Source organism: Staurois parvus, unplaced genomic scaffold (genome assembly GCF_062004578.1).
Source record: "Staurois parvus isolate SC_StPar_1 unplaced genomic scaffold, SC_StPar_1.0 ptg000046l, whole genome shotgun sequence".
Taxonomy (NCBI): Eukaryota; Metazoa; Chordata; class Amphibia; order Anura; family Ranidae; genus Staurois; species Staurois parvus.
This window is the reverse complement of record NW_028317842.1, coordinates 1121537-1147284: the sequence shown is the minus strand read 5'-3', so window position 1 is coordinate 1147284 and position 25748 is coordinate 1121537. Positions and strand designations below refer to the sequence as shown.

Sequence of the window (25748 nt, the reverse complement as noted above, 5' to 3'; positions counted from 1 at the left end):
TATGAAGAAAAATATACATATTTGCAAAATCGTATAACAAGAACTTAGAAAAACAATTTTTCAAATTTGCGATCTTTTTCATTTATAGGGAAAAAAAGTAAAACACCCAGTGGTGATTAAATACCACCAAAAGATAGCTCTGTCTCCAAAAAATATTACCAATTTCATATGGGTACAGTGCTGCATGACTGAGTAATTATCATTCAAAGTGCGACAGTCCTGAAAGCTGAAAATTGGCCTGGGCAGGAAGGGGGTGAATGTGCCCAGTATTGAGGTGATTAAAAATGAAAACCCCCAAAACGTTCCTCTTAAATATATCGCCAATCATGATGTCCACCACTATCCCGAGCTGTCATCAGCTATATAAAAAGAAGGGGGGTTAGAGGTGACATCATTGTCCAAACTTGCCCATGGCCATGTAGCTAGAAGTTACCGGCCATGTAAGTGAATAAGCCTTGTGATCTCAGTGGTTGGTAAGGATGAAGCTGGATCTACTCGCTACTTTTTAGCAACCATTGCCAGACAGAAGCAGTCACATTTGTCCACTCAAAATGGCCTAAACCTTCAGACAAATGCCTGAACAGCCACTTTTTAGTCTGAACTTTGGACTGAACACTGAGCTCATCCCTTTTCAGCAAATTGGTGTCTCTGCCATGTTGTCCTTCTGTGGCTCTGGACTTCTAGAATTGTCTGTAGATAAGACGTAAGACATGGAGCTGAGAGTAGACTTTATGGAAGCACTACTCTTTGGGGTGTTTTGGTGAGAAGCTTTACACAAGGGTTCTTTGGGTTGTACGGAAGATATGCTTTCTTTAGGATTGTCATCTTCTTTCCTTGTAGCTGAATGTGGATTTTCTTCTTTTCCAGCTTACATCGATATATTTTATGACTTCTGTAGTGTGACTTCTTTCTGTGTGGTCAATGGCCAGAAGATCACCAAACATCCTTCTTAGCTTAATGGGAATTCTTCTCCATGATTTAGGAGGCTTTTCCATCTGGAAATTGTTCTGCCAGTTTACAAATCTTTTATAATCTGCATCATCAAGGATGGCCTCCTGCCATGGCATCTCTCCTGTAAGTAGGGAGAAGATGACGACACCAAACGCCCATACATCAAGGCTACTGTCCACAGCTAACCCATCTGACATGGCTGCTTTACACATCTCTGGAGCCATGAAAGAGGTGGTGCCACACTTTCTAGTTACAGTCCCTTTGACTTTAGTAAGGCCAAAGTCCGTCAGTTTGATACAATGGCACTCCCAGTCAAAAACTAAAATATTTTCTGGCTTGATGTCCAAATGTACCAGTCCTCTCTCTGATATGAATTCAAGGGCATCAGACATTTTCACAGCACACCGCTTTACTGCATCTTGTTCAATTCCCACCTAAAATTAAAAAAAAAAATAAAATTGTGAGGTCACCCAAAAAATTCAAAAATCCATACTAGACCCATAATCGTAGCATGCAGCCTGGCTAGCCAGAAAAGGGGGGATACGGCACCTTTCATAAATGTTCGGGTGACTACTGTGATTAGGAATAAGTAATAGGAGAGAGTAGATTCAGATACAGATAGACAATTATGAGAGGAGATATAGATTAGTAAAGAGTAAAGAGTAAAGATGTGGATGGGGTTATTGGGTTGGGGGAGGGTGGGTGGGGTTAATTTGGGGTAAAATGGAAGTATGTATATGTGAAATATTTTTGTAATTAAATTGTTCTTTTTGTATTGGAAAAACAAATAAAAGATATAATAAAAAAGGAATAAGTGATGGGACATTCAACATATTGGAGTTTTAAGAAAAAGAGGAAAATGTAAAATTTCCAATGGAGAAGTTCAATGTCAACTTAGAGAGTTTCCTCTCAGTTTCTGTTGCATCTCTGGGACAGGAAGTGAAGGGAAATCTCCCCCTTAAAGGAAACAGACAGCATAAAATAAACGGAAAGACATTTGAACTCTCCTCTACATAAAACTAAGAAACATGTACTTACATGTGGTATGATCAGGGAGAAGAGATCTCCAACCGGGGCCAGTTCTTGGGTAAAGGCGTAGTAGTCGTCGGTGGTGAAGGCGGTCCCATAACATCCGATGATGTTGGCATGAGATGATAGCAAGAATGAGATACTAAACTCCCGAAGGAAGGAATGCTGGCTGGTTCTTTTTTTGTCCAGGAGCTTCATTGCCATTGCTTGATCTGTGAAAATAAAAAGAATCTAACTTAGATGAAGAACTGGAAATTTGTAGCTAGTATTTATTTATCTTCACTTGAGATTCTCAAACATGTTAATAAGATCTGCTGATCCCAGGCTGAGAATATATTATGCTTCATTTAAAGCTAAACCTCAGCCTTACTAGAAGACAGTTGTACAGGACCCTCTCCTGGACTGAAATGGCTTACTCTGATTCCACTGCACACTGTGAGATTCTCACAATGTGCATTAGAAGCTGCAGCAAGTCAGATAGAGCTCCGCCTCATATCCTGGCTGGAGGACATCCAGAACCATTACCATAGATTCCTCCACAGACTGACTGTTCCTGACCCACATTTATCATCCATTGGATTTCTGTATTTTCCATCTTGGAGGCTCCGCATCACATGGGATCATTATCTAGAGAGGTTTGCAGGCAAATACAGCTTGCTAGGAACGTCACTCCTCCAGACAGATGTGCACATATCAAAATACTTTGAGGGGGGTAAAGCTCCTCCCAAGAGCCAGCCCACTGACTGCTTATTGTCCAAAATAAAAACCTTCCAACATATATTAAAGTGGAACTACGCTGTATCTGAGCACCGCAATCCAAAAGGACTAATTCATTCATTTTTAATATTCAAAGCAAACTCCCCCATCCATCCATGTCTCCATGTTTTATTTTGCTGAGGAATCACATTTAAAAACTCCCCCTAGAATTTCTGTCTGTGGTCACCTTGAGTAAGGGGCAGATGATTCATGTAGCAACTACTTCCTGGTATCCATCTGCCTTTAGTTCAGGCATACAAGTAGGTCGGTGTACTTAGCTGAGAAAACCCCTCCTGAAGACTCCAGGAATGTATGACATCATTTGCCTAGGCATAAAAACTAGGAAATGTCTAAATACATGTAAAAAATAGTTTAAAACCAGTAAATAGAATACACTTTCCTATCTATTTTCTAATGCTAGCAGCATAAGGATAGGAAATAGTCAGTGTTGTTCAGAGAGTGAAGTTCCTCTTTCATGTTTTAAACTTTTTTTTTATTTATAGAGATGTAATAAATTCTGGCATTGGGTCATATTTGCTCACTCCATATACTGTATCTGCTATTCTTCATTAATAGTGTTCCTCAGGGATTCTACTTTATTTATAAGATTGTATTGATTTTCACACAAAGAAAAATAAATAAAACAATAAAAAATGTATGACATGAAAACATTAATATGGGTTATACAATTAGTTACAGCATAACAGTTCTCAGCTTTTACAGCCAAGATCGATAAGTCTCATAAAAAAAAAATATTCCTCAAAACCTTTGTGGGGTATAAAGACTAAAACAATCCCGGCTACAGCCACTTGGCTAACCAAGCAGCTTGCCATACTCCTGAGATCCATCACCATCAAATGTAAGTCAACTTGCCCAGCGACACGGCCATAGGCCATTACAGGTAACAATAACTACACGGAAAACCTGTTAATAGCCAAATGGCTCCTTTTATTGCAGAGTAAGTCTACAATTAGTGACTTCTTGTAAAAAAGTCTAAATCTTCCAGATCACATTTACAAGCATAGGCATAAATATTTGTAGAGGATATTGAAATGGTGGATACTGGGGAAGAGCTCAGTGTTCGGTCCCAATGTAAGTTTGGACCAAGCACTGGCTTTTCAGATGAAAGCTGAACATTGAGAGCTTTTACTATGGACGAATGTGACGGCTTCCAGCTGTCAATGGTTGCTAAGGAATGAAGCAGGATACACGATTGTCCAAGTATGACAATTGCCCCTGTCAGTGGTTGGTAAAAATAAAAAACTGCAACTGAAAGCATCCGCTGAATCCTTAACAACCATGAACATCACCTAAGACATCCACTTACATGGCCGGGAATCCCCTTGTGGGGGGAAGGGGCTGGGAAAGGAGCCTAACGTCATCGCCTAAATACAGTCACAGAGTCATATTTGGGCAATGCCGTTACCATTATCCCTGCCCCTTACTTTGTATAGCTGATGACAGCCTGGGGAGCACGTATTTGGCTAGGGTTACCCATCGGGGATTGGTTGAGTGCATCAGGTCATCGGGGTTTTTCTTTTGGCAAATCATTGAGTGGTGGGCATAGTATTTGACACTTTTTGGGGGATTTTTTTACTAAGGGACTTGTCAAACATTTGGGTGTCTTGATTTCTCAGCTAAAACTCTTTTTTGTGAATGAGTAAGGGTACTATGTATTCCATACTTACTCACACGGGGGGGCTTCCAGACTCCAATAAGCCCCCACAACCACTGCCAAGAGTTGTAGGGATGAGGCCCTTGTCTCCATCAACATGGGGCTTTGTCAGGGAAATCTCCTATGGCAAGGCAATCCCCATGTTGATGACATGTGGCCAGGAAGGCTGCATACTGACATTAGGGTTTGGTATGGATTTTTAGAGGAGACCTCACACAGTTTTTTTGTGTACAGTCTCTTTTAAAATCCATATCAATACTAGTATTTATCTACTGGGGACTTCATGTGTTGTTTACATTTTTTTGTGAGGTACCGCCTTAAAATTCATAGCAAACTCCAAAGTTCTGATATGCATTTTGGGGGAACTACATTGACCTCTTTTTTATACTTGCTGCAGGATGTGCTCCAGAAAAAATGACATTTACAAGACCAAATGTGTAGCAAAATGGGATATTTTTGCATTGGTACATGCTCCCCAGGGCAATGCCCACCCCCGTGCTCCACAGGGCAATGCCCACCCCATGCTATTTTTTGACAACCCCTTGCATATTAGCCCACAAGATGGGCATTTTTACTTTGGCAGATCCAGCTCCTATTGATTCCAATGGTGTTTAGATTCTGTGTCCAAATTTCCTTGGATGAGAACAAAGGATGTCCGATCGGCTGCACTCCAAACAATCCACTTTATTGAACCAAGATAAAACCAATACAGACAGTGGAAATACAGCGGGGGACTGGCAGGTAAATGCGTTTCATGCTAAAGACAGCGCTTATCCAATGAAACACATTTACCTGCCAGTCCCCTCTGTATTTCCACTGTCTGTATTGGTTTTATCTTGGTTCAATAAAGTGGATTGTTTGGAGTGCAGCTGATAGGACATCCTTTGTTCTCATCTATGCAGCACACGAGCTGGGCTAGCACCTACAGAGGGATTTTTGTTTGGAGATTAGGAGTCTCTCTACCTTGAACAGCAGTAAACACAAATTTCCTTGGAGTCTGCAGAAACTCCTGCCAAACCAAACCCCATGCAGTCCAGCTCCTCGCTAGTTGGCTCATTCACTCACCCATTTTCTTGTCCTTGGCCAATAATACTTTGCCATATCCGCCTCCTCCAATCTCTTTCACAATGAGATAGTACTCATGTACGTCTATCTGATGTATTCCTTGTGATGAGAAGGCGATAAGTCCATCTAGGAGACGTTCCACGTCATGGACAGCAGATGCCATAGTGTCTTGGAGAGCAAAAAGGGAAAAATGTGTTACGTTACTAAGCAGAAAACAAATCTTTAAAGAAAAACTAAAGACATTTGTCCAATATGAATACTGTTACCGGTAGTTTCTGTATATATCCATAAATATGAAATACTCAGTAGCCCTCCACATCATTATATATATGACTCGGTGGGCAGCTATCATTAGCCTAATCTAATTAGACTAGTGGACACTTTCATGTATTCTATGTACCATACCCTCACCCCTTCTGTAATCAGCTAATTAAAATTTTGCATGAAAAGAGTTTGGGATGGGAAATTTTAAATATTCAGGTGTTAGAGAGCTTCTCCAGGTCAACGTACCCATGTGGAAGAAAATATATATTCAACATATATTTGAAAAATATTCTTTCCAAATATATTGCCATATATTTGAAATACTACAATTCAATATATATATATTTATATATATATATACATATTTACAGAAATATATTATGGCCAAAATTGTAGTATTTCAAACATATGGCAATATATTTGGGAAGAATATTTTTATATGTTTCAAATATATTTTTCTTCCATGTGGGTACGCACAATAAAAGGCAGCCACCCCTATTGGTTATGTAACAATGGAAGGCTCTGAAGCTGCTATCTGGAGACAAAGGATGGCTCACCCCTATTATTTATATAAACAAATCATGGACCTGGCTGTAGGCATCCTCCCAGCTATTATTTAGCATATTATCTGGATCTAGTTGAACACCCCATGACCTTTATTTCACATACAGTTCATTATATTCCCACATCCCAGAAGCAGATAACTAACCAGATAGATAGGTTGGAGTTAATAAATGTGTGATCTGTCTAAAATATATACAAGATTATTTACATCTGCCAAAGGGGGTTTGAAACATAACATACTGTATATCATTACCAATACTAAGTACACTTAATAAAAGTTTAAAGTCTAAAACCGTTTTCCTTTCATTTGGAATATGTACACACATATAAGTAATAATCATCACCTTTTGTACCGATCAGTGAAATAATGTCTTCCATCTGGACAGACTTGTGTGGTAGACATAACATTGAAGCAGAATAGCTAGAGCTCTACAAGTTCCTGACCCTCCTATGTTTTCTGAGATAATTCCTACATATTGTTCTATGGCTTCCAGCTGTATTTATAGTTCATCTTCCTTAGGTTTCCTGAATATTCGGTTCCTTTGCTGATCAAAACGGGATAGAATGGACACTTTGGGGACTATGAACATAATGCATAGAAAGGACACTTTGGGGACTATGAACATAATCCACTGGATTCAAGCTTGACCAAGGGCAGTAGAGGCAGCTAAGCCCTGTAAGAGGGAATGGTGAGGAGCCGGCTCAGTAGATCTTCCCTATATAAGAACACAAGGTTCATTAGGGTCTTCCAACAGTTCTTGTACAGTAGAATTATTTAATATCACCATGTTGTCTGGGCACAATGCACAGCTTTTTAATGAATGGAGGGACTTGTATCTTAACAAAATTTAAATATTCATTTTACTCCATTGGGGGGGCCATACACAAAAACACTGACTGAATCAGTAGGTCTGTCAAAAATAACCAAAATGTATTTCCCATCCAATACAGTAATAAAATAAATAATAGACATAGTTCAGCATTGATGGGAAGGTGTATCTGCTGCCAGGAACACCTTAGTGACCCTAAAATTCCTGGAAGAAACTGCAAAGTAAAGACTAAACATACCAGAATGCCTAGTTTCCAGTTTCATTGCACAAAATCAGGAGGATGTACACAGAGCTCAGCCAATTAAGAAGTGTAATTTTAATCAGAAAATAGTTTTCTCCTTTTGTACCCAGTACAAGACAGCAGAGGCCATGCTAAAAGATAACAGAAGATATGAGTGAACCTGCCCTGAAACTTCCCTAAAACATTCCCGCCAAAACTGTGAAGTCCCAGAATGACCCACAATAACCATGAGTGATGTCAGAACATCCAAACACTCAATAGTCACATCCCTTCTCAGGAACCTTACAAACATTTTCAAGGCATTTTCCTTCTCAATGATTTAGGTTTTTATATATTTAATATACACCTCATAAATCTCTGCAGGATTATTATCAGAATGTTCATTAAATAATAAAGATCCATTGATTGGTTAGATGAAAGTGACCTTACCTCAATGTGGTGGAAGATAAAGTTGAGATGATGATGGATCAGGTTTCCTGAATATTCGGTTCCTTTGCTGATCAAAATGGGACACGGTCACCAAATCTGCAGCTGTGTTGTAGTAGATGAGTAGATGGGACAGGGTCTCTGTAAGTAGAGTTACTGATCAGAGGAGGGAGAGGCCCGCTTTATACAAGGGAGATGGGCGGGGAAGGCAGAGATTGGAGGCTTTCCATCAGCTGACTTCTAATGGAAATGTGTAAATGACTCCAGATTGTTATTCCTAATTTGCATATTCTAGGGAATAGTTGATAGGATAAAACAAGATGAAACCCAAATAATTTATAGAGGTGTAAAATAACAATTTTCACCATTTGAACTATACAATGGCAAATTATTTTTGTTTTATAATATTTAATTTTTTACCTGATTGATTGTAGACTGAACATCTAATACAAGAGAGAGTACTAAACAAATCATTTATTGAGAAAAAATCTCCTTGTACATCAGCAGTAGGTTCTTGCTGTTCTTTTATACCATTATGTCTTATTTCCAGTAACATTGTACACCAATGGATTTAAAAAGGTTTTTTTGAAAATAATAAGTAAGCATAAAAATGTTATCGGCATAGAATAGGTTGCAGAAATATTGGAGCTGTCATGTCTTTATTTATTTCTATAGATTCATCTCCAAACATTCCGATTATTTCTTCACTACTTGGTGGGTCATTGAGCTAGAACAAGCCATGTGTATATCAAGTCATGGAAAATTTCATACTGATGATGTTGTGGGTGAATGTGTACAAGAAGGTGGTCATATTTGCTCATTACATGTGAAGAATCTGGTTCCATTTTATGGATTTTTGTTTACTTCACTTCATCTCAATGTAGATCTACAATTCTGAACTGACTGTATAAAAGCAACACGCTTGCCTATTACCTTCCCTATATGTTACTTATTGTTCATCAGGGATACCTACTGCATGGAGAAACACCTGAAAATCTGAAATGTAGTACAAATTCAAACTACAACAGCTTAAAAATGATGGTAATTGTAGGACACCTGAGATTGTGTTATTCACTAAAATATTTTGGTTTCACTTTAAACCTGAACAATGACTGCAGAATTGAGAACTTTTACCCCCAGGACAGAACTGAGCATCTCAATGGTGATGGGCTTCTGAATTTATATGTTAAAGAGGAGGCAGAACACCTGGCTGAGGTGTAACTGCCAATACTGTTTCCATCACAATGGCCTTGTTTATGGAAGTTGACCTCCATTGTTGGGACTAGGGGTGTCCAACTTTGTCCCTCAATAAATGCTAAATGCGCATGATTCACTCAGTATAAGAAGGGACATAAATACAACACATACGAAGATTAAAAAATAAATAGTGTAAAATATAATGAATACATTAACTAAATAATTGTACAGAACAAGCAGACAAAAATAAACTTTCCCAGCATATTTACAGCAAATGAGTAAAAATCAAACCATTCAGTCTATCTGTGTTATAAACAGAGGTTTTAGTTGCACAACATTTAAATATATGTGGAAGCCGCAGTCTGCAGTCAGTCATAGACTGTAGTCTAGGAGATCCTCCATGTTGGAGGCAATAAATAAATTATGGTCAGTATGTCTGGAGGAAGCCTGTGTGTCCCGGCTCCAATTCCAGCAAACTAAAGAAAAATGGAAACCACTCCAATTTATAATTAGCTTTCTAAAGAAAGGTGCACATGGAAGGGCTTTGCAAACAACAAACATAATTTCCCAGAGCAGAACTTACCAGCCAGCTAAACAAAAAACTGTCTAACAATTTGCATTAAAAAGATGCAAGTTGAACTACATTTTCAAATATGTTGAAACCAAATGTTCTCCCACCAGAAATACACACTCACCAGACTGAATTGACTACTTTTGGGTTTGGCAAGATGCGTCTGGTCCAGCGATCCCCATCCTCAGTCCTTATGTACCGCCCAATAGTCCATGTTCTGGTCTCCCTAGGACAATAGAGCTCGCATAAATTTCAGTCATTGACAATTATTTACAGCACCTGTGCAAGGTGAAGGAAATCCTGAAAGCATGACCTGTTGGGGGTACATGAGAACTGAGGTTGGGAACCCCTGGTGTATACTCTGGAAGATCTGTCTATCTTTATTGAAGTGAAAAGGAACTTTCATGAAATGTTAAAAAAATAAACTGATGGGTGTTAACCCTTCCCTACAGTAACACGTGATATGTATGATCTGCAGTGCTGTGTGTTGTTCATTTGGAATGGAACCCCAACACATGACTCCATTATTTTGTATGCCGGGGCTGATGGGTAAATTCTCTTTAAAATAAAATGTGAACAAATCTTCTTTTCTAATGGAATCTATTATGGTGTACATACAGTAGAAGCTGATGGCCAAATCTTGTTTATCTTTGTCAAACACGATTATCCTGCATTACTGCGTTTTCCAAAGAGAGTGAATCTCCTTAGAAAAAAAAAAAAAAATTCAGATGAATGAATATCCAGCAAACCTTCACCAGAAATGATGTATAAATAGACTAAAATTTGGAAATTATAAAACAAAACCAAACAAGTTCACAGATCTGTTTGAAACGCAATTCAGTTTCTTTGATCTATAATGAAGTGATGGTCTACATCAGGGGGATTGAATTAAAATTCAAGGAGGTCCGGTAACTAAAATTTTCTTCCAGCCGAGGTCTGAATATCACGTCTGTCTACATGGTGACTTTGCTTTGTAATCATGCATATAAACTTGCTTTAAATTGGTAATGTAGATTTTTTTTTTTGGTGTTTCATACGTTTGTAGCAAAGATGACTGTTAATAAATCAAATTACAGACTAAAAACTTGGACACTGATAATCTACTTACAGAATAGAAAGAATGTTTACAGAATGTAACTGACCATCCCCCCAGAGACTGACCCGTACATTCATATGGTAATATGAAGGTTATTGGTATAACATGTGTCTCCTATGGGGCCCTGGAGTAGGAGGGGGCCCCTATAGGGAGGTTGTGAAGGAAACTAATTTATGAAGTTTCCAGTATAGAAGGTCTGAAGTCGGACCTCAGGATCATCACTAGTCACCCATCCCCCTCTTTGCAGTAAGAGGCATTCGCTGATCTGTCTTAGCAGTGTAGATGTGTTGTCCTCTGAATTCTACTACAGACTGACATGGACCCTGAATGTCTAATGGAGTCACCAACCCCAGAGATGATCCTCTGCTAAAACCTTATAGGATGTCCGATATCATGATGGTTATTATTATTACTACTAGTGCTGATATCTCTCCTGCTGCCTGTCCTTGATTTAGGAATACTTTATGTGAGGATCAATGACAGGATTGGCACATTGTACACTGCAAGCTGTACAGAAAGAGTAAAGCTGGCCATACAGTGGTAATCATTTGTATGAATGTTTGTAAAAATGTTGTCAGCACATTTGATAATGCATCAGAGACTTTAATGAAAGTCATTTGATGGAGCTTCCATTTTTTTGATTGATTTAAAAATTAAATTTTTTTAATGAATTGAATTTACCATAAGAAAATCAAATTCATGATTAGAATTTGATTCCTTTTGAAAAAAAATTCCATCTTGCTACTTTTTCATCACTAGGGGTAAAATCATAGATATGACCCCTTTCTGTCTTTAAAAAAAAAATTGATTTTTAAAAAAAAAAATTCATCCTGCTTAAGTCATGTGGCTTCATGATTCTTAAGCCAGCCATAGGTCACTGCTGAATCGGCCAAGATTTCAACCATCAATGGGCGGGCTGATTGTCCCAAGCATGTTTGAAGCTATGTACTGTTGACTGGCTCACTACCTCTACTGGAAGTTTATTCCAAGTATCAACTACTCTTTCAGTAAAATAATACTTTCTGAGATTAGTTTTGAACTTTCCTCCAGTTAGTTGGAGGTCATGTCCCCGTGTTGTAGATTTTGGTGTCATGTTTAAAACCCTTCCCTCCTGAAACTTATTCACCCCTTTGAAGTATTTAAAGGTTTCAGTCAAGTCTCCCCTTTCCCTTCTTTCCTCCAGACTGAACATGTTAAGTTCCTGAAGTTGTTTTTGATATGTTTTATCCCCCAGAACTTTCACCATTTTTGTTGCCTGTCTCTGGACTCATTGTATCTTATCAATATAATTTTGTAAGTGAGGTCTGCAGATCTGGACACAGAATTCTAAATGAGGTCTAACTAAAGATCTGTAAAGGGGAATCAGGACCTCCTTCCTCCTGCCGGTGACCCCCTCTAGTGATATAAAGATCTATATAGAGGAATTGGGACCTCCTACCTCCTGCTGGTGACCCCTCTAGTGATATAAAGATCTATATAGGGAAATCAGGACCTCCTTCCTCCTGCCGGTGACCCCTCTAGTGATATAAAGATCTATATAGAGGAATCGGGACCTCCTTCCTCCTGCCGGTGACCCCTCTAGTGATATAAAGATCTATATAGAGGAATCGGGACCTCCTACCTCCTGCTGGTGACCCCTCTAGTGATATAAAGATCTATATAAAGGAATCAGGACCTCCTTCCTCCTGCCGGTGACCCCTCTAGTGATGAATCCTAGAATTCTATTTGCTTTCCCTACTGCCTGGTCACACTGATCATTTTGCAATCATGTGAAATAAGTAGCCTCAAATCATTTTCCTCTGTAGTTCTGGCCAACACTGTACCCCCAATGTTGTATCTCAATGGATTCTTTTTCCCTAGGTACATAACTTTACATTTAGAAACACTGAACTGCAATTCCCACTTTTTTTTTACCAATCTTCCAGCAATGCCAAATCATGTTCCATGTTACAGACACCTCTAGGGATATCAACCCTATTGCACACCTTTTTGTCATCAGCAAAGAGACATCCCCTACCCAGCAAACCTTTAGTTATATCACTTACATTAGATTAGATTCAATAGAAAAGAACCTAGTATGGAGACCTGCGGTACACCACTCGTGACCGGTCTATTTTCTAAGTGAATCCTATTTACAACCACACTTTGGTATCTATCCTGTAGCCAGCTGCATATCTACTGAACCACCCAATGGCTAAATCCTAGCTTGTACAAATATTCAGTAGGCGATTGGATACACAGTCAATGTGTATCCAAAAATATTTATTTTGTCTCCAATTTTGGATAAAGTAGGGAGGGATTAGAACCCCTGTAATGGTTTTATGCTGTCTGTTTCCTCACTGGAGAGATCAAACCAATTGCCCTGGTGACCATAGACACTGGGACTGAGAGAAAAGTGAGAGAAAATCTGAACATTTTTGATGACCTGCCCAAAATTCAAGCAATGGGTGGTCCTGTCTGCACCCTCCCACATGACACCCTTCAATCTAAAATAACCGGATACTCATTCAAAGTTCTTCTTTTTGAACCCTTTAATGTTCACATTGCTCAGCCATCCAACAGCAGCAAACGTTAGTCTAGTCTTTCCATCACATTTACTGAATTTTCTCTAAGAGCTTTAATTTCACATCCTCCTGTGTCTGGTGCCATGGGCTTATGGATTATGGATTAACTATACAACAGTACACCACTAAAAAATAATAAAATAAAACAGAAAAAAACAGAGGGAACATGATCAACAAAAGTGATGGGATGCAGTACCTACAGTAAGCATACAATGGACAATAGTACAGGTGGACCCCCCAGGAAGACAATAGGAACAGTAAACACTGGCAGTGTTATCCTAATGACTACCACAACCAATTCAACAGACAATGTTAGCTGTGCAGGACCTCAAGAGTAAATTTGAACTTATAATAAAGTATTCTAGATGCAACGGATATTAAATCACAATCCAATGAATATGTATCTGCTAAACTGATCACACATACACAGCTCTATACCCTAGAACATGTTTTAACCTCACACAGAAAGACCAAAACTCATATTTATTTAAAATAATTGGATGTAACTTCTATGAATTTCCATTTTTGAGAATGCTGAAAACAATTAAATTCCCCTCATACACTACTGCTGTAACTCTCACTTCCCTGAAAAATACAATGTGTCCATTAACATACATAATAACAAAGAAAACACTGTTAGGGCTATTATTTAAAAAAAAAAAAGTCAAGCTTTATTGCCTTATAAAATAAAAAAATCCAAGAGAATAAAAATAAGTAAACATTTTTACAAAAACAAAACAGCTTTCTGTGCCTTCCTAATAAAAATATGTCACCAACAAAAACACAAATCCAAGAAACTGAAGTAAGTTGAGCAAAAAAGAAACAAATCAAACCCAAAATTTTCCACTCATGATATCCTCCCATTATATTGATCTGTTTTTAATGGACTTTCCAATATAATTTTGGGATATCTGAATATTTTTTAAACATTCTGTGGTGTATCCATATTTTTTGAGTTCTCCCTCCTTGATTTGGAGTTCTTCCAATACCAGCTAATAAAACAAAAGGTATCTAGTTTATCTGTGCTACATGGAAAACCCTCACTTGAGTGTTCTGACAAATGGACACAAATTAAGTTACCCAAAATGTAAATGCTTTACTAAATTATATCACTAGAGATAACAGATCTCAGAGAACGTTTGTAGTTATAGCAACCTTCCAGCACATCTATTTGGAGGGAAAATTACAGGGTCTCCAATGGTCAAGTTAGGCATTCCTGAAAGGCTGGACACCCTTACTGCATATCTAACCAAGAGGATCCTTTGAAATGGATATCTGGAAAACAAAGAGATCTGGACCCCCTTGTCTACATAACAATCCAGGCACCAAATAGTCTCAGTCTATTGTCACACCTAGCATACAGTATCACCTGTAATTAATAGAATATCCCCCCTGGGCAGCTTACATACAATTAAACAATTCCCATCTATCTTCACAACCTGGACAGATAAGACAACGTATTACACAACCATATCGATCAAACTCTAAATAAAATATATTTTCTATTATAAAATTATTTATATCTGTCAATGGAGATCTCACATCCATTTATATTGTAGCTCATGTGGACCCTTTTGTTTAATTCAACAGGAGTACAACATTTTACATACAAATCTCACAGGTGTAATGCTATGAGCTCTTGCTGAGAACATAAAGATCACATTGACCTGGAAAGTTCCTGAAAATGTTTTTTTTAAGGTTCCTGAAAAGAGATTGTGGTCCATTCTGAGACTTCATAGTTTTAGAGAGAATGTTCTAGAGAAGTGCCACTAATATCTTATGATGGCCTTTAGCATGGCGTCTGCTATCTTGTACTGGGTACAAAAAGTGAAGCAACAATTTTCCATGTTTTATATGATGGTTTTATATGATGGAAGTATCTGCCAGAAATATTGGTGGCCACCAAGCTACTTCTGGCAGCAGATACACCTTTCCATCAATGCTGGCCAATGTTTATTACATTCCTTCCTGAAGGACGTTTAGCAAAAAATGAGTCTTTTGACCACTAGTTACTAAGAGGGCCCCCAGACACAACTGAACTGGTAACTATTGGATATATCCTGGCACTTATTTATGTATAGCTATATGTCTTGGCTTTTAGATAAGTTTTTTTTATACTTGGTCTAGTTATAACCTTGCTTGATAATTTTCTTGTATATAAATAGATTGCTGGTTTTCTATATTTTTTTTTTAACTCTACTCCATAAATTTATGTTGTTTTGTTTGAACTCTCACTTTAGAATTCAAACTTTATTCCCGAGTCACATACATACAGATGTGGAGGTCTATTGAGCATTTCATATTTATAGCTATATAACTGAGGGTAACCGTATTCGCATTGGACACATTTCTATGGTTTCTCATCAAAAATGTGTTTACTGCCTAATAATGTACCATGTTTGATTTTTTTTTTTTGCTCTCTAGAACACTATGGCCTCCATTGCCCATGATGTGGACCATCTTCTGTATAGATTGTTCTCCTTCAATTCACAAGGAATAAAGAAGGTAGACATACAGGAGCGCTTCCTCATTCTGCAGGAACTTGGAAAAGGTGGATTTGGGAAAGTATTCTTGGCAAACGACAGGAAAACAGGTCAGTGAATAAATCTAATCACCATTGCAATGTCCTCTACAAATATTTATGTATATGTACTGTATGTAAATTTGATCTGCAAGACAGACTTTTTCAAGAGGTCACTAATTGTAGACTTACTCTAAATTAAAAGGAGAAGTAAAGTAGAATCCTGTGCAACACTCTATATGTAGAATAGCAGGAATATGGAGTGAACCTATATGGCCCAATGATAGAATGTATTACATCTCTATGAAAGGACTACATCTGGGTGCAACAGATCATATTAGAATGATTTTCAAGTGAAACATACAGAAATTACCAGCTTAACATTTCCAATTCTTGATCTAATGTAGAAAAATGGCATTGAAGGTCATGGAGAAAAACAGAACCACTCAGATGTCTTTCCTCTGGGAGTTCAGTATTTCATCCTTACTTTCAGTTCACCTCAACATCATCAGATGCTGTGGAAATGCCTTCACCACCACCAACCACTTTGTATTTGCCCAAGAACTGGCAGGTCTTGGTGATCTGCTCTCCATGATTATACCACATGTAAGTACATTAAGATTTAAGTATTAAGAATTGTTTTTTCTTTGGTTTGGATAGAGTTAAGAAAAGTTAAAATTCCTGTCAAATTATTTTATGCTATTTGTATGCTTTTGAAAAGATTTCCTTTCATGTCCTCTCCTAGAGTTGCAACAGGAAGTGAATGAGAGGAAATTCCTTTAGTTGACATTAGTAGAGGTGTCCATGTTGAAAAATGTACACTTGGCTTTTGTTCTGACTTCTCATACTTGTTCTGCGCACATACAGACATACTTATGACAAAAGAATCCATCCCTAGTCTAAAACTAAAATAGTTATAGATATACATATAATTCAGTTGTTTCTAGCTAAATATTCTGAATTTCTCATTTCTAGATAGCTTGAGGTGATTGTAGCCGTATTAGTGCATTTGTGACAGAAACAATTGAGTACTGACGTGATACTTTTTTTATTTGCACTAACATACAATTTTGAGGACAAGCTTTTGACTTATAGTACTGTTTGGACCTTGAAGAAGGGGACATACCCCGAAAGCTTGTCCTCAAAATTGTATGTTAGTGCAAATAAAAAAAAGTATCACGTCAGTACTCAATTGTTTCTGTCATTTCTTGATAAGTATTCTGAATTCCTTTTTTTTTTTTTTTTAGGTGGGAATTGCAGAAGACGCAGTGAAGAGGTGCGATGTGCAGATCTCAAGTGCTCTTGAATTCATTGTGGAGAAAGGACTGGTACACATGGATGTGAAGCCAGACAATGTTTTAGTGTTTGACCGGGACTGCCATTCCATCAAGCCCACATACTTTAGCCTTGCTAAGGTCAATGGCACAGTGATTAGAGGCAGGCGTGGCACCGTGTTTTACATGGCTCCAGAAATGTGCAAAATTGATACTTCAGATTTCCTGGTTGTGGATGGCAGCCTTGATGTGTGGGTGTTTGGAGTAGTCATCTATTGTTTACTTACAGGAGAGCTTCCATGGGAGGATGCCATTCCAGACAATGAAAAATAAAAAAGGTTTTATTGCTTGGCAAAACAATGTCCAGATTGATAATCCTCCTAAAGCATTGACCAAGGTTGCCTCTGGGATATGAAGGATGTTTAGTGATCTTTTGGCCATTGACTATACCAAAAGGAGTCAGACTACGGAAGTGCTAAAATGTACAAGGGAAAGCTAGATAGCAGAAAAGCCCAGATTCATCCAAAAGGTGAGAGGATAAGGATACCATAGAAAGCTATTCTTCTGTGGTATATGAAGAACCCTTGTGTGAGGCCCTGAACCTGAACGCCTCACAGAACAGGGAATCCATCATGTCTAGCTTCAGCTCCACGTCTGGCCCATTGATCATAGACACTTCTGTATCCCAGTCAGAGATGACTCCAGAGCCACCTAAGGATGACATGGCAGAGGCACTAATCATATTTGACCATGAATTCTCTTTAAATGTTGGTGCAGAGGTAGATATTGGGTAAGATTGGTGAGTGATGGCGCCTCTGAAAGAACATCATATATAGTCAGAATTCTCAGGTATGTGACTATCTTGAAAAAAAGGCATCATGAGATGCTATATGTATTTTGCAGTAGTCAGCTCCACAATTCTAACATTAGGGGCATGTCACACTGCCAGTTCTGGGCTAAGTATGTAGGTATTACTCTCCTACTGTCCCACCATCACTATTTTTTCCCATCCATGTCCAGAGAATAACTCTCAGCTCTCCACATTTAGAGAGACTACCCCTTCTTTGGAACTAAACCCTTTGTCCTTCTGTTCCTTACCTGGAATCTTGTAACACACTAAACCTTTCATTCAACCTCTAAATTATTGCAGGTGTGGCGGGGGGTGTTCTATGCCTACATACTTTGTGCTGTGTGTCCCCCTTCTCAGAAAGTTGGGAGTTTTACAGATGAAGGAACTCTTGTTAGCAATTCTCAGACTGGTGGGGTTAAGTCTTGTAGTTACAAGTATTAAGGTAAAATCAGAATTTAAGAGTCTGATATAAATGGCCTTCTAGTGAACAATGATCATAGCAGGACTCTTGTTTTTTACACTCTTAGCATTTCGCTATTAAATATTTTAATTGGTTGACAGATCCATTGTGCTATGACATTGCCAAGTCCAATTGATATATGTTTAGTGCAGTAACTTGCAGTAAAGTGTAGGAAACTGAGTTTGATTTGTTAACCAACCTATAGAAGTGAACTGATTGAAGGTTGTGTCCTTCTTGGTTGGTGTAGGTCTCTATCCCTTTATATATTGCTTTAATGACTAGGATTGTCTATTTTAGGGCTATTTTCTGAATTACAAAAAAACACCTATAAAGCCCGTGTGTTCGACCTTATAATTTATTAGCATTTTATATATCATTATAACATCATTTACTGCAGGATATTCAGTTATTCTATAGAGAAGTTGTCCTGCTGAACTGACCACATGCAGTTTGTCATTATAAATTTAATTTTAATTTTTGCATTTCACATATAATTTCTATATTTTTTCCAAAAATATTTCTTTAATTTTTTTTAGATGACAAGTCTGGACTATCCCCAATGGATGAACAAGACCCCTGCCTGGTACATGGTGGATGTAACTTGTACATATATGAGTAGTTACTCCTTATATGCACTGGGTGATGCTCTTGATTGTTCTCTGTACAGAAACATGCATGTTGATCCTGCCAGAAGTCCAGTGAGCTCTTAAATTCCTGTATGAGCTAACACTTTTTCTGCTGCACTGAAATTCCAAGCAATGCTGTCAGCCAGGTTTAGAAAGGCATGCCCTGCTCTGTAATGTAGAGGATATATATTAGTCAACCACTTTGCCATATATCTTGCATGAATTTGGTTCATCATCTCTCTCTTTTTTCCTCAGCAAACCCACCAGAATTGTGTAGGACATTCAGTCACTGCTGGCCTTCCATTCTGAAGATGTACCTAAGTATCTCAGATGTTGTTCTCTCTCCCACTCCACTATTTCTCTCTCTCTACCATTTTTCCTCTCCCCTTTTCTCCTCCCCTTTCCTCCCATCTTCTCTCCTCTCCCTCTTCTACCTTCTCCCCCCCAATTTCCTGCTCTATCCGTTCCTTTTGCTCTCTTTTTTTCTCTTTCCCTCTATATACCCCTTTACTCTCTCACTTCAATCCCCTCCTATCCATCTCCCTTCCCCTCTCCTCTCTCTTTCTTCACTTCTCATTATTTTCTTCATTTTCCTCTCTCTTTCTTCCTTTCTCCTTCTCTCTCCCTCTCCAATATTTCTCTTCCCTTTCCCTTCTCTGTCTCTTATATTTCCCTTGTCCTGCCCTTCCCTGTCTGTTTCTTTTTCTCTTTTCCCCTTCACCTCTCTCTGTTCCTCTCCTCTACCCTCTCTTTCTCTCTATTCCCCTCCTCTCTGTCAATCCTCCTGTCCCCTTTCCCCTTTCTCATTCTGTCTCCTCCCCTCTCCTTTTCTCTTTTTTTCTTTCCCTCTCCTTCTCCCATCCCTGTCTCTCAATTTAGTTCAATTCAAATGCATTTTATTGTCAGGAGCAAATACATTTTAGAATTGCCAAAACATTTGAGGAGTTTGCATGGGATAGGTGGGAAGAAGGGAGGGGGAATGTCCGGGAGTCCGGGATGAGAGTGGAGGGTCTCTGAAAGTGAGTGTCCCTCACTGATGAGTGTAGCAATTGTGCACACAGAGATGGACGTGGTCATCCATCTTGCTAAGGATCCTCCATCTTGTATCTCTTCCCCTGCAATCCCCCCTCCCTCTCTGTTGAGTGACACGTGGTCTATGTGTGCTGGGTTCAAAAGTGCACAGGCAATCAGGCCCAGCGGGACAGTTTCATGGTTATAAATCCCATCGCTGCCACCAATATGTGACGATCGTGGTGTCAGACCCCCAGCCCTTCTCACCAACTCGTGACCGAAGGACTAGCCAATCTAAAACCACGCTGTCACGTACGTAACAATACCACGCTCAGCTGCACCCTGCACAAAGATTTTCCAGCTAATGGACTACAATCTGTGTACCGCAGCCTGAGAACGACTGTTACTGGGTCGGGTATATTGTGGTCCATTAGCAGGAAAATCTTTGTGCAGGGTGCAGCTGAGCGTGGTATTTTTACGCACGTGACAGCATGGTTTTAGATTGGCTAGTCCTTCTGTCACGAGTTGGTGAGAAGGGCTGGGGGTCTGATGCCGTGATCGTCACATATTGGCTGGCAGCATACGTGGGATAGTTTGCATTAGAGCTTCAGTGCATTGTTAGGACTTAGCTCTGCACAGAAGGATTGTAACCTTTGTGGAAACAGTCCTTAGAGATAAGCGGTGCATATTTTTTATAGAGAGAGAGAGAGAGAGAGAGAGAGAGAGAGAGACATAGCAACAGCTCCTTCCTTTTTCTGCTTTCTATTCTACCTTTGCTTGCAATTATGCCTGGTGACGCAGAACACAAGAAAATGAGCAAATGTGATTTGAGTACTGAATGTACCTCACAAGGAATTGACGTTGGTCGCAAAACTCATGAAGATTTGATTCGTGACCTACGGGAACATGATATCCGAGCAAACCATAACTTGGGGGAACTCTGAAGTGGCTCAGAGATAGCTTAGCAGGATGGGCATACAGAGACGGACACTGGAGTACCGCCGCATGTTTCCTCCACACCACAGCATGAGCGGGTCAACACCGGAGTGCCTGTAACCAGCAGAGACTCTCCTCAGATGTAGGAAGCCATGGAATGCATCAAGGAGGTGGATCCTATGGCATACCTGCGTTTCCTTGAATGCAAGGCTGACAGAGAGGCTGCGGAATGCCAGGCAGAGGCTGACAGAGAGGCTGCGGAATGCCAGGCTGAGAGAGAGGCGGTGCAGAGGGAAGCTGATTGTCGGCACGAACTGGAGATGGCTAGGCTCCAGCTGCAGCGACAGGTTCAGAACCTCTGGGCCCTAGAGCACAGGGACACCTCTCTGGCTGTGAGCACAGCAGCCAAGTTTCCAGTGATGGAAAAAGATAGTGACATTGACACGTATTTATTGTCATTTGAAAAAATGTGCCGTCAGTACCATCTGCCCCAAGCACAATGGGCTCGGTACCTGACACCAGGGCTACGAGGCAAGGCCCTGGATGCATTTATCAAATTGCCAGAGGGGTAGGATGACAATTATGAAGCTCTAAAAGAAGCCATCGTCCGGAAGTACCAGCTGACCCCAGAAGTGTACCGCAAGCGGTTTAGGTCCTTGCAAAAGGGACCTGGGGACTCTTCCACGGATGTGGTAAGTCGCTTATGCACCACATTCCGGCAGTGGACCAAAGGACTGAAAGCTGACTCCTACGGGTCTCTGGAGGATCTCATGATATGAGATCAGCTACTGCATCTCTGCCCAGCAGACGTCAGACAGTTTGTACTGGAGAGAGAACCCGCATATGCCAAAGCGGCAGCAGATCTGGCAGATACCTACATCCACACACAGGTGTCTGACCATCGCAAGGCTCCACCAAATGGCTGAAAAGGAGGGAAACTACCCATAGCAACCCCTACTACTCCAGTGAGTCAAGCTTCCCCTCACCCAACACCTGCAGTACTTGGTGCCAAACCATCCCTGCCTGACAACCGCAGATGTTACACCTGTGGGAAATCCGGACATCTCAGGACGCAGTGTCCTGAGCAGAAGCAGATGACATCACCTGGCCAGCCGGCCAGCAACTCTTCTTCAGTGCTGTTTGTCCGCAGGAAGATGTGGGTAACCCCCGTCAACTTGCAGCCAGTCACTGTGGGCAACCGGTCTGTAACTGGTTTCCATGATACTGAAGCAGAAGTCACCTTGATCCAACCAGAGGTGATTGAGCAAAGGAACCTCATCCTAGGAAAGTTCCTTACCCTCACTGGCGTGGGGGGAACCTGTTCATGCATACCCTCTGCAAAGGTATTCATTGATTGGGGTGCGGGAAGGGGGATGAGGGAGGTAGGGGTCTGGGATGAAATTCCCACACACGTTTTTGTTGGGTGCCGATTTGGGTACTCTTGTGTCCTATTATGCCCCTGCCAAGAATACCCTGAAGGCCCCCCTGGAACTCTCTGGATATGCCAAGGTACTGTGTGCAGATGTTGGGGTAATGTCTGGACAACCTGTGGATGGACAGAGGGAGGGGGCTGGGAATACCTGGGATTACCGGATTTTCCATTAGCTGGAGAAGGAGAGGAAATCCCCTTGCATGGGGAGGTAATGAACTCATGTGTCATTGATATTACAAATGTAACTGTTGATAATGATGATGATAATGATGACGATGATGTTGATACTGATAATGTTGATGATAATGATGATGCATTTTCATTGTTGGGGGTCACCCTCAGTGCTGTGAAGTGGGCAGAGGTACAATCTCTGGGTGCTGAGCAAAGGGATGGTCTGGATAGGCCTTTTCCTTGCTCCGGCTCAAAGGATTCTACCTTGATAACCCCCCAGCAGTTGTCTTTGTCTGGTACTGGACAGCTGGTTGGTACTTGTAGCCCCACGGCCAAGGCAGCACTGGGGAATGACCAAAATGTTGCATTCATCAGCAGGCTAGCTGTGAGCTTCCCTGCTGAGAAAGATAAACAATGGCTTGACAGGGACAGTGAAATGAATGGTCTACCAGCAGGGGACTAGGCGACTGAAAGAGTGTCACCTGATCTAACCTGCCAAAGTGTGTGGGGAAAATCTGAAGCTAGGGAGGAAGTCACCTCCAACTGTTACTGGCTTAGATTCACTCCCCAAATACCAGGCAGACCCACGTATGTCATAGGCAGTGACAGCACACCGGGATTGAAAGTGCGAGGGGCCCTATTGAAGTTGATAGCCGGCCCTCAGAGAGGGAGCTGCGGCCTTCAGCTCCAATCACCTTTCCTTTCCATTCAGGTAAAGAAGCTGCTGGCAAGGCCTATGGTAGATGGTGTCTGGGTTCAGGGAAACCCTGGGAGAGCTCACCGTGCTTTCATGAGTTGGACGGCAGGGGGTATCCTTCACTTATGCCTTCAGCCCACCTCATCTCACAGGAGGTGCAGACTGAATGGGCCAAAGAGACAGAGGGAATATCGCAGTCAGGGATCCAGAGGTCCCGCAGGGTCTGGGCATCATCGGTAGTCTTGGTCCCCAAACCAGATCAGATGACCAGGCTTTAAGAGGACCTTGGAAAACTGAGCGCCAACCCTGTGGTTGTGGCCTACCCAATGCCCAGGAGCCAAGAGGTAATGAAGCATCCGGCAGGTGCCCGCTGTCTAACCAACCTTCACCACCCCATGTGGCTTGCCTGAATTCGTGGGAAAGCTAGTTGGGGTTGAGAACGCACCAACCACCTCCCCAGGGGTCAGGAATGACCTACAATGTGGAGTGGAACTGTGTGCAGTTGTCCACTTTAGGGGCCTTGCGGTGTTCGGCCCTGCCTGGGCAGTGCAACTTGGACCCCTGTCACTAGTCAGGAACAAACTGCCCGTGCCTAGTCTGACAGTCGAGAATGGTAACTGTCAGAGGGGCATGTCGGTGGTTCAGCACTGGGAACCACCGGTAGGAATAGACCCTCAGAGGTCTTGAAATGGGGAGACCAAGGCAGTTATGGCCTGGCCTACTCCCCAGGCCAAAAAGCAGGTTACGTCAGTCTTGGGTACAGCTGGCTACGGTAAGACGCCTGGGTGCAACTATCATGGCTCAGCTGAACATGTGACTGACCTTGCAGACAGGAAACTGATGGAAATGGTGTCCTGGATGCTAGCAGGTAAAGAGGACTGTTCATCCTGGATGAAGGTACCAGTAGACACATCTGAAAGGCGAGTTCCAGAAATTGCCTGTCCGGTTCCGGTGCACACAGGCACCACTACCTTCAAGTCAGATGTAGCCCTGGGCCTGAGGAAGGAGATTGGAGAGTGAAATTTCACTCTCTACCTCGACAAGAAGCTACGTCTCAATATGTTAGCATATGACACCTCTGAACAGAAGTGTTTTATGAACAGGTGGGCACCATGGCAGTTGCCATGATATCTGGGTAGTCACAGCTGACTGGTTCTCACCCGACAACTCACTTGGTTGGCACACCAGTGTTGCTGGGGAGAACAGCACCCTTCTCAGAAGGAACCTGGTTCTCTCACAGTGCAGTTGTACCAGGTCACCCCAAGGTGAACCTCTGGGCAAAATGTATCTATGCCCTGATCAGCCAAACCAGCAGCAGAAGTTGGTTGCGTCAGGAGGTAAATTGCAGTTCCCTCCCATGCAATCACCTGAGGGGGGAGGTGTAGCAATTGTGCACACAGAGATGGACGAGGTCATCCATTTTGCTAAGGATCCTCCATCTTGTATCTCTCCCCCTGCAATCCCCCCTCCCTCTCTGTTGAGTGACACGTGGTCTCTGTGTGCTGGGTTCAAAAGTGCACAGGCAATCAGGCCCAGCGGGACAGCTTCACGGTTATAAATCCCACCGCTGCCATCAATATGTGACAATCGTGGTGTCAGACCCCCAGCCCTTCTCACCAACTCGTGACCGAAGGACTAGCCAATCTAAAACCGCGCTGTCACGTGTGTAACAATACCACGCTCAGCTGCACCCTGCACAAAGATTTTCCAGCTAATAGACCAAAATCTATATACCGTATATGTATATATAGTCTGACCCAGTAACAATCGCTCTCAGGCTGCGGTACATAGATTGTGGTCCATTAGCTGGAAAATCTGCGTGCAGGGTGCAGCTGAGCGTGGTATTGTTACGCACGTGACAGCGCGGTTTTAGATTGGCTAGTCCTTCGGTCACGAGTTGCTGAGAAGAGCTGGGGGTCTGACGCCGCGATCGTCACAATGAGTACTTGGGGCACTGTAGCAGGAAGTGGTCCTCGTCCTCCAGGACCCCCTAGTTATATTGCTGGCACAGTCTACTCTCCCTGGGATTGTAGTTCTGTCTGTGCCGTCCTGATTTGATTTCCATGCTGTGAGAGTTCAGTCTGTACAGGCTCAGGGTCTGTCTGTCTTTGGGTCGGGTAGAATGTCCAAGTATGGGGCCAGTTTGTCTTTCTCTATTTAATTATAAATAGTTAATTTCTTGGAGTTTGTTGTTTCATTTCCAAATCTATGACATATTTCCCTTTGAAATCATTTACTATGCTTTTTTGGAATTTGTCAGCCTGCAATGTTTGTGATGGACAAGGTGCTGATGCAGGCCACATTTTTGGACTGGTCCCTGGTTGGTGAGTAGGGCTTAATAATATGAGTTGGGACTGTAGTTTTGTAGGTGGTCCCAGTATAATAGTGCCCTCTTCTGCTCTCTTTTATTAGATTTTTTTAATTACAAAAAAAGTGTTAAATACACATAAATCTCGAAACAGAAAACAAAAGCCAAAATGATAACAAACTTCTCCCATGTATCCCAATAACCTCATATCATATTTTTCCCTGCCCCCATCA

General features: G+C 41.1%; 2 protein-coding genes across 2 annotated transcripts; one reads left to right on the top strand and one right to left on the bottom strand.

Moving 5' to 3' along the window:
- Positions 1 to 821: 821 nt before the first annotated feature.
- Positions 822 to 5639, bottom strand: LOC149470424 (serine/threonine-protein kinase SBK1-like). The gene is made up of 3 exons (XM_089664256.1): positions 5477 to 5639; positions 1990 to 2192; positions 822 to 1385 (listed from the first exon to the last, which is right to left on the bottom strand). Exons 1-3 carry the CDS (start codon positions 5637 to 5639, stop codon positions 822 to 824), a joined length of 930 nt encoding a protein of 309 aa, XP_089520382.1.
- Positions 5640 to 15659: 10020 nt separating this feature from the next.
- On the top strand, positions 15660 to 17818 carry LOC149470423 (serine/threonine-protein kinase SBK1-like). The gene is made up of 4 exons (XM_089664254.1): positions 15660 to 15822; positions 16244 to 16356; positions 16998 to 17279; positions 17714 to 17818. The coding sequence occupies exons 1-4, from the start codon at positions 15660 to 15662 to the stop codon at positions 17816 to 17818; spliced, it is 663 nt and encodes a 220-aa protein (XP_089520380.1).
- Positions 17819 to 25748: the final 7930 nt, after the last annotated feature.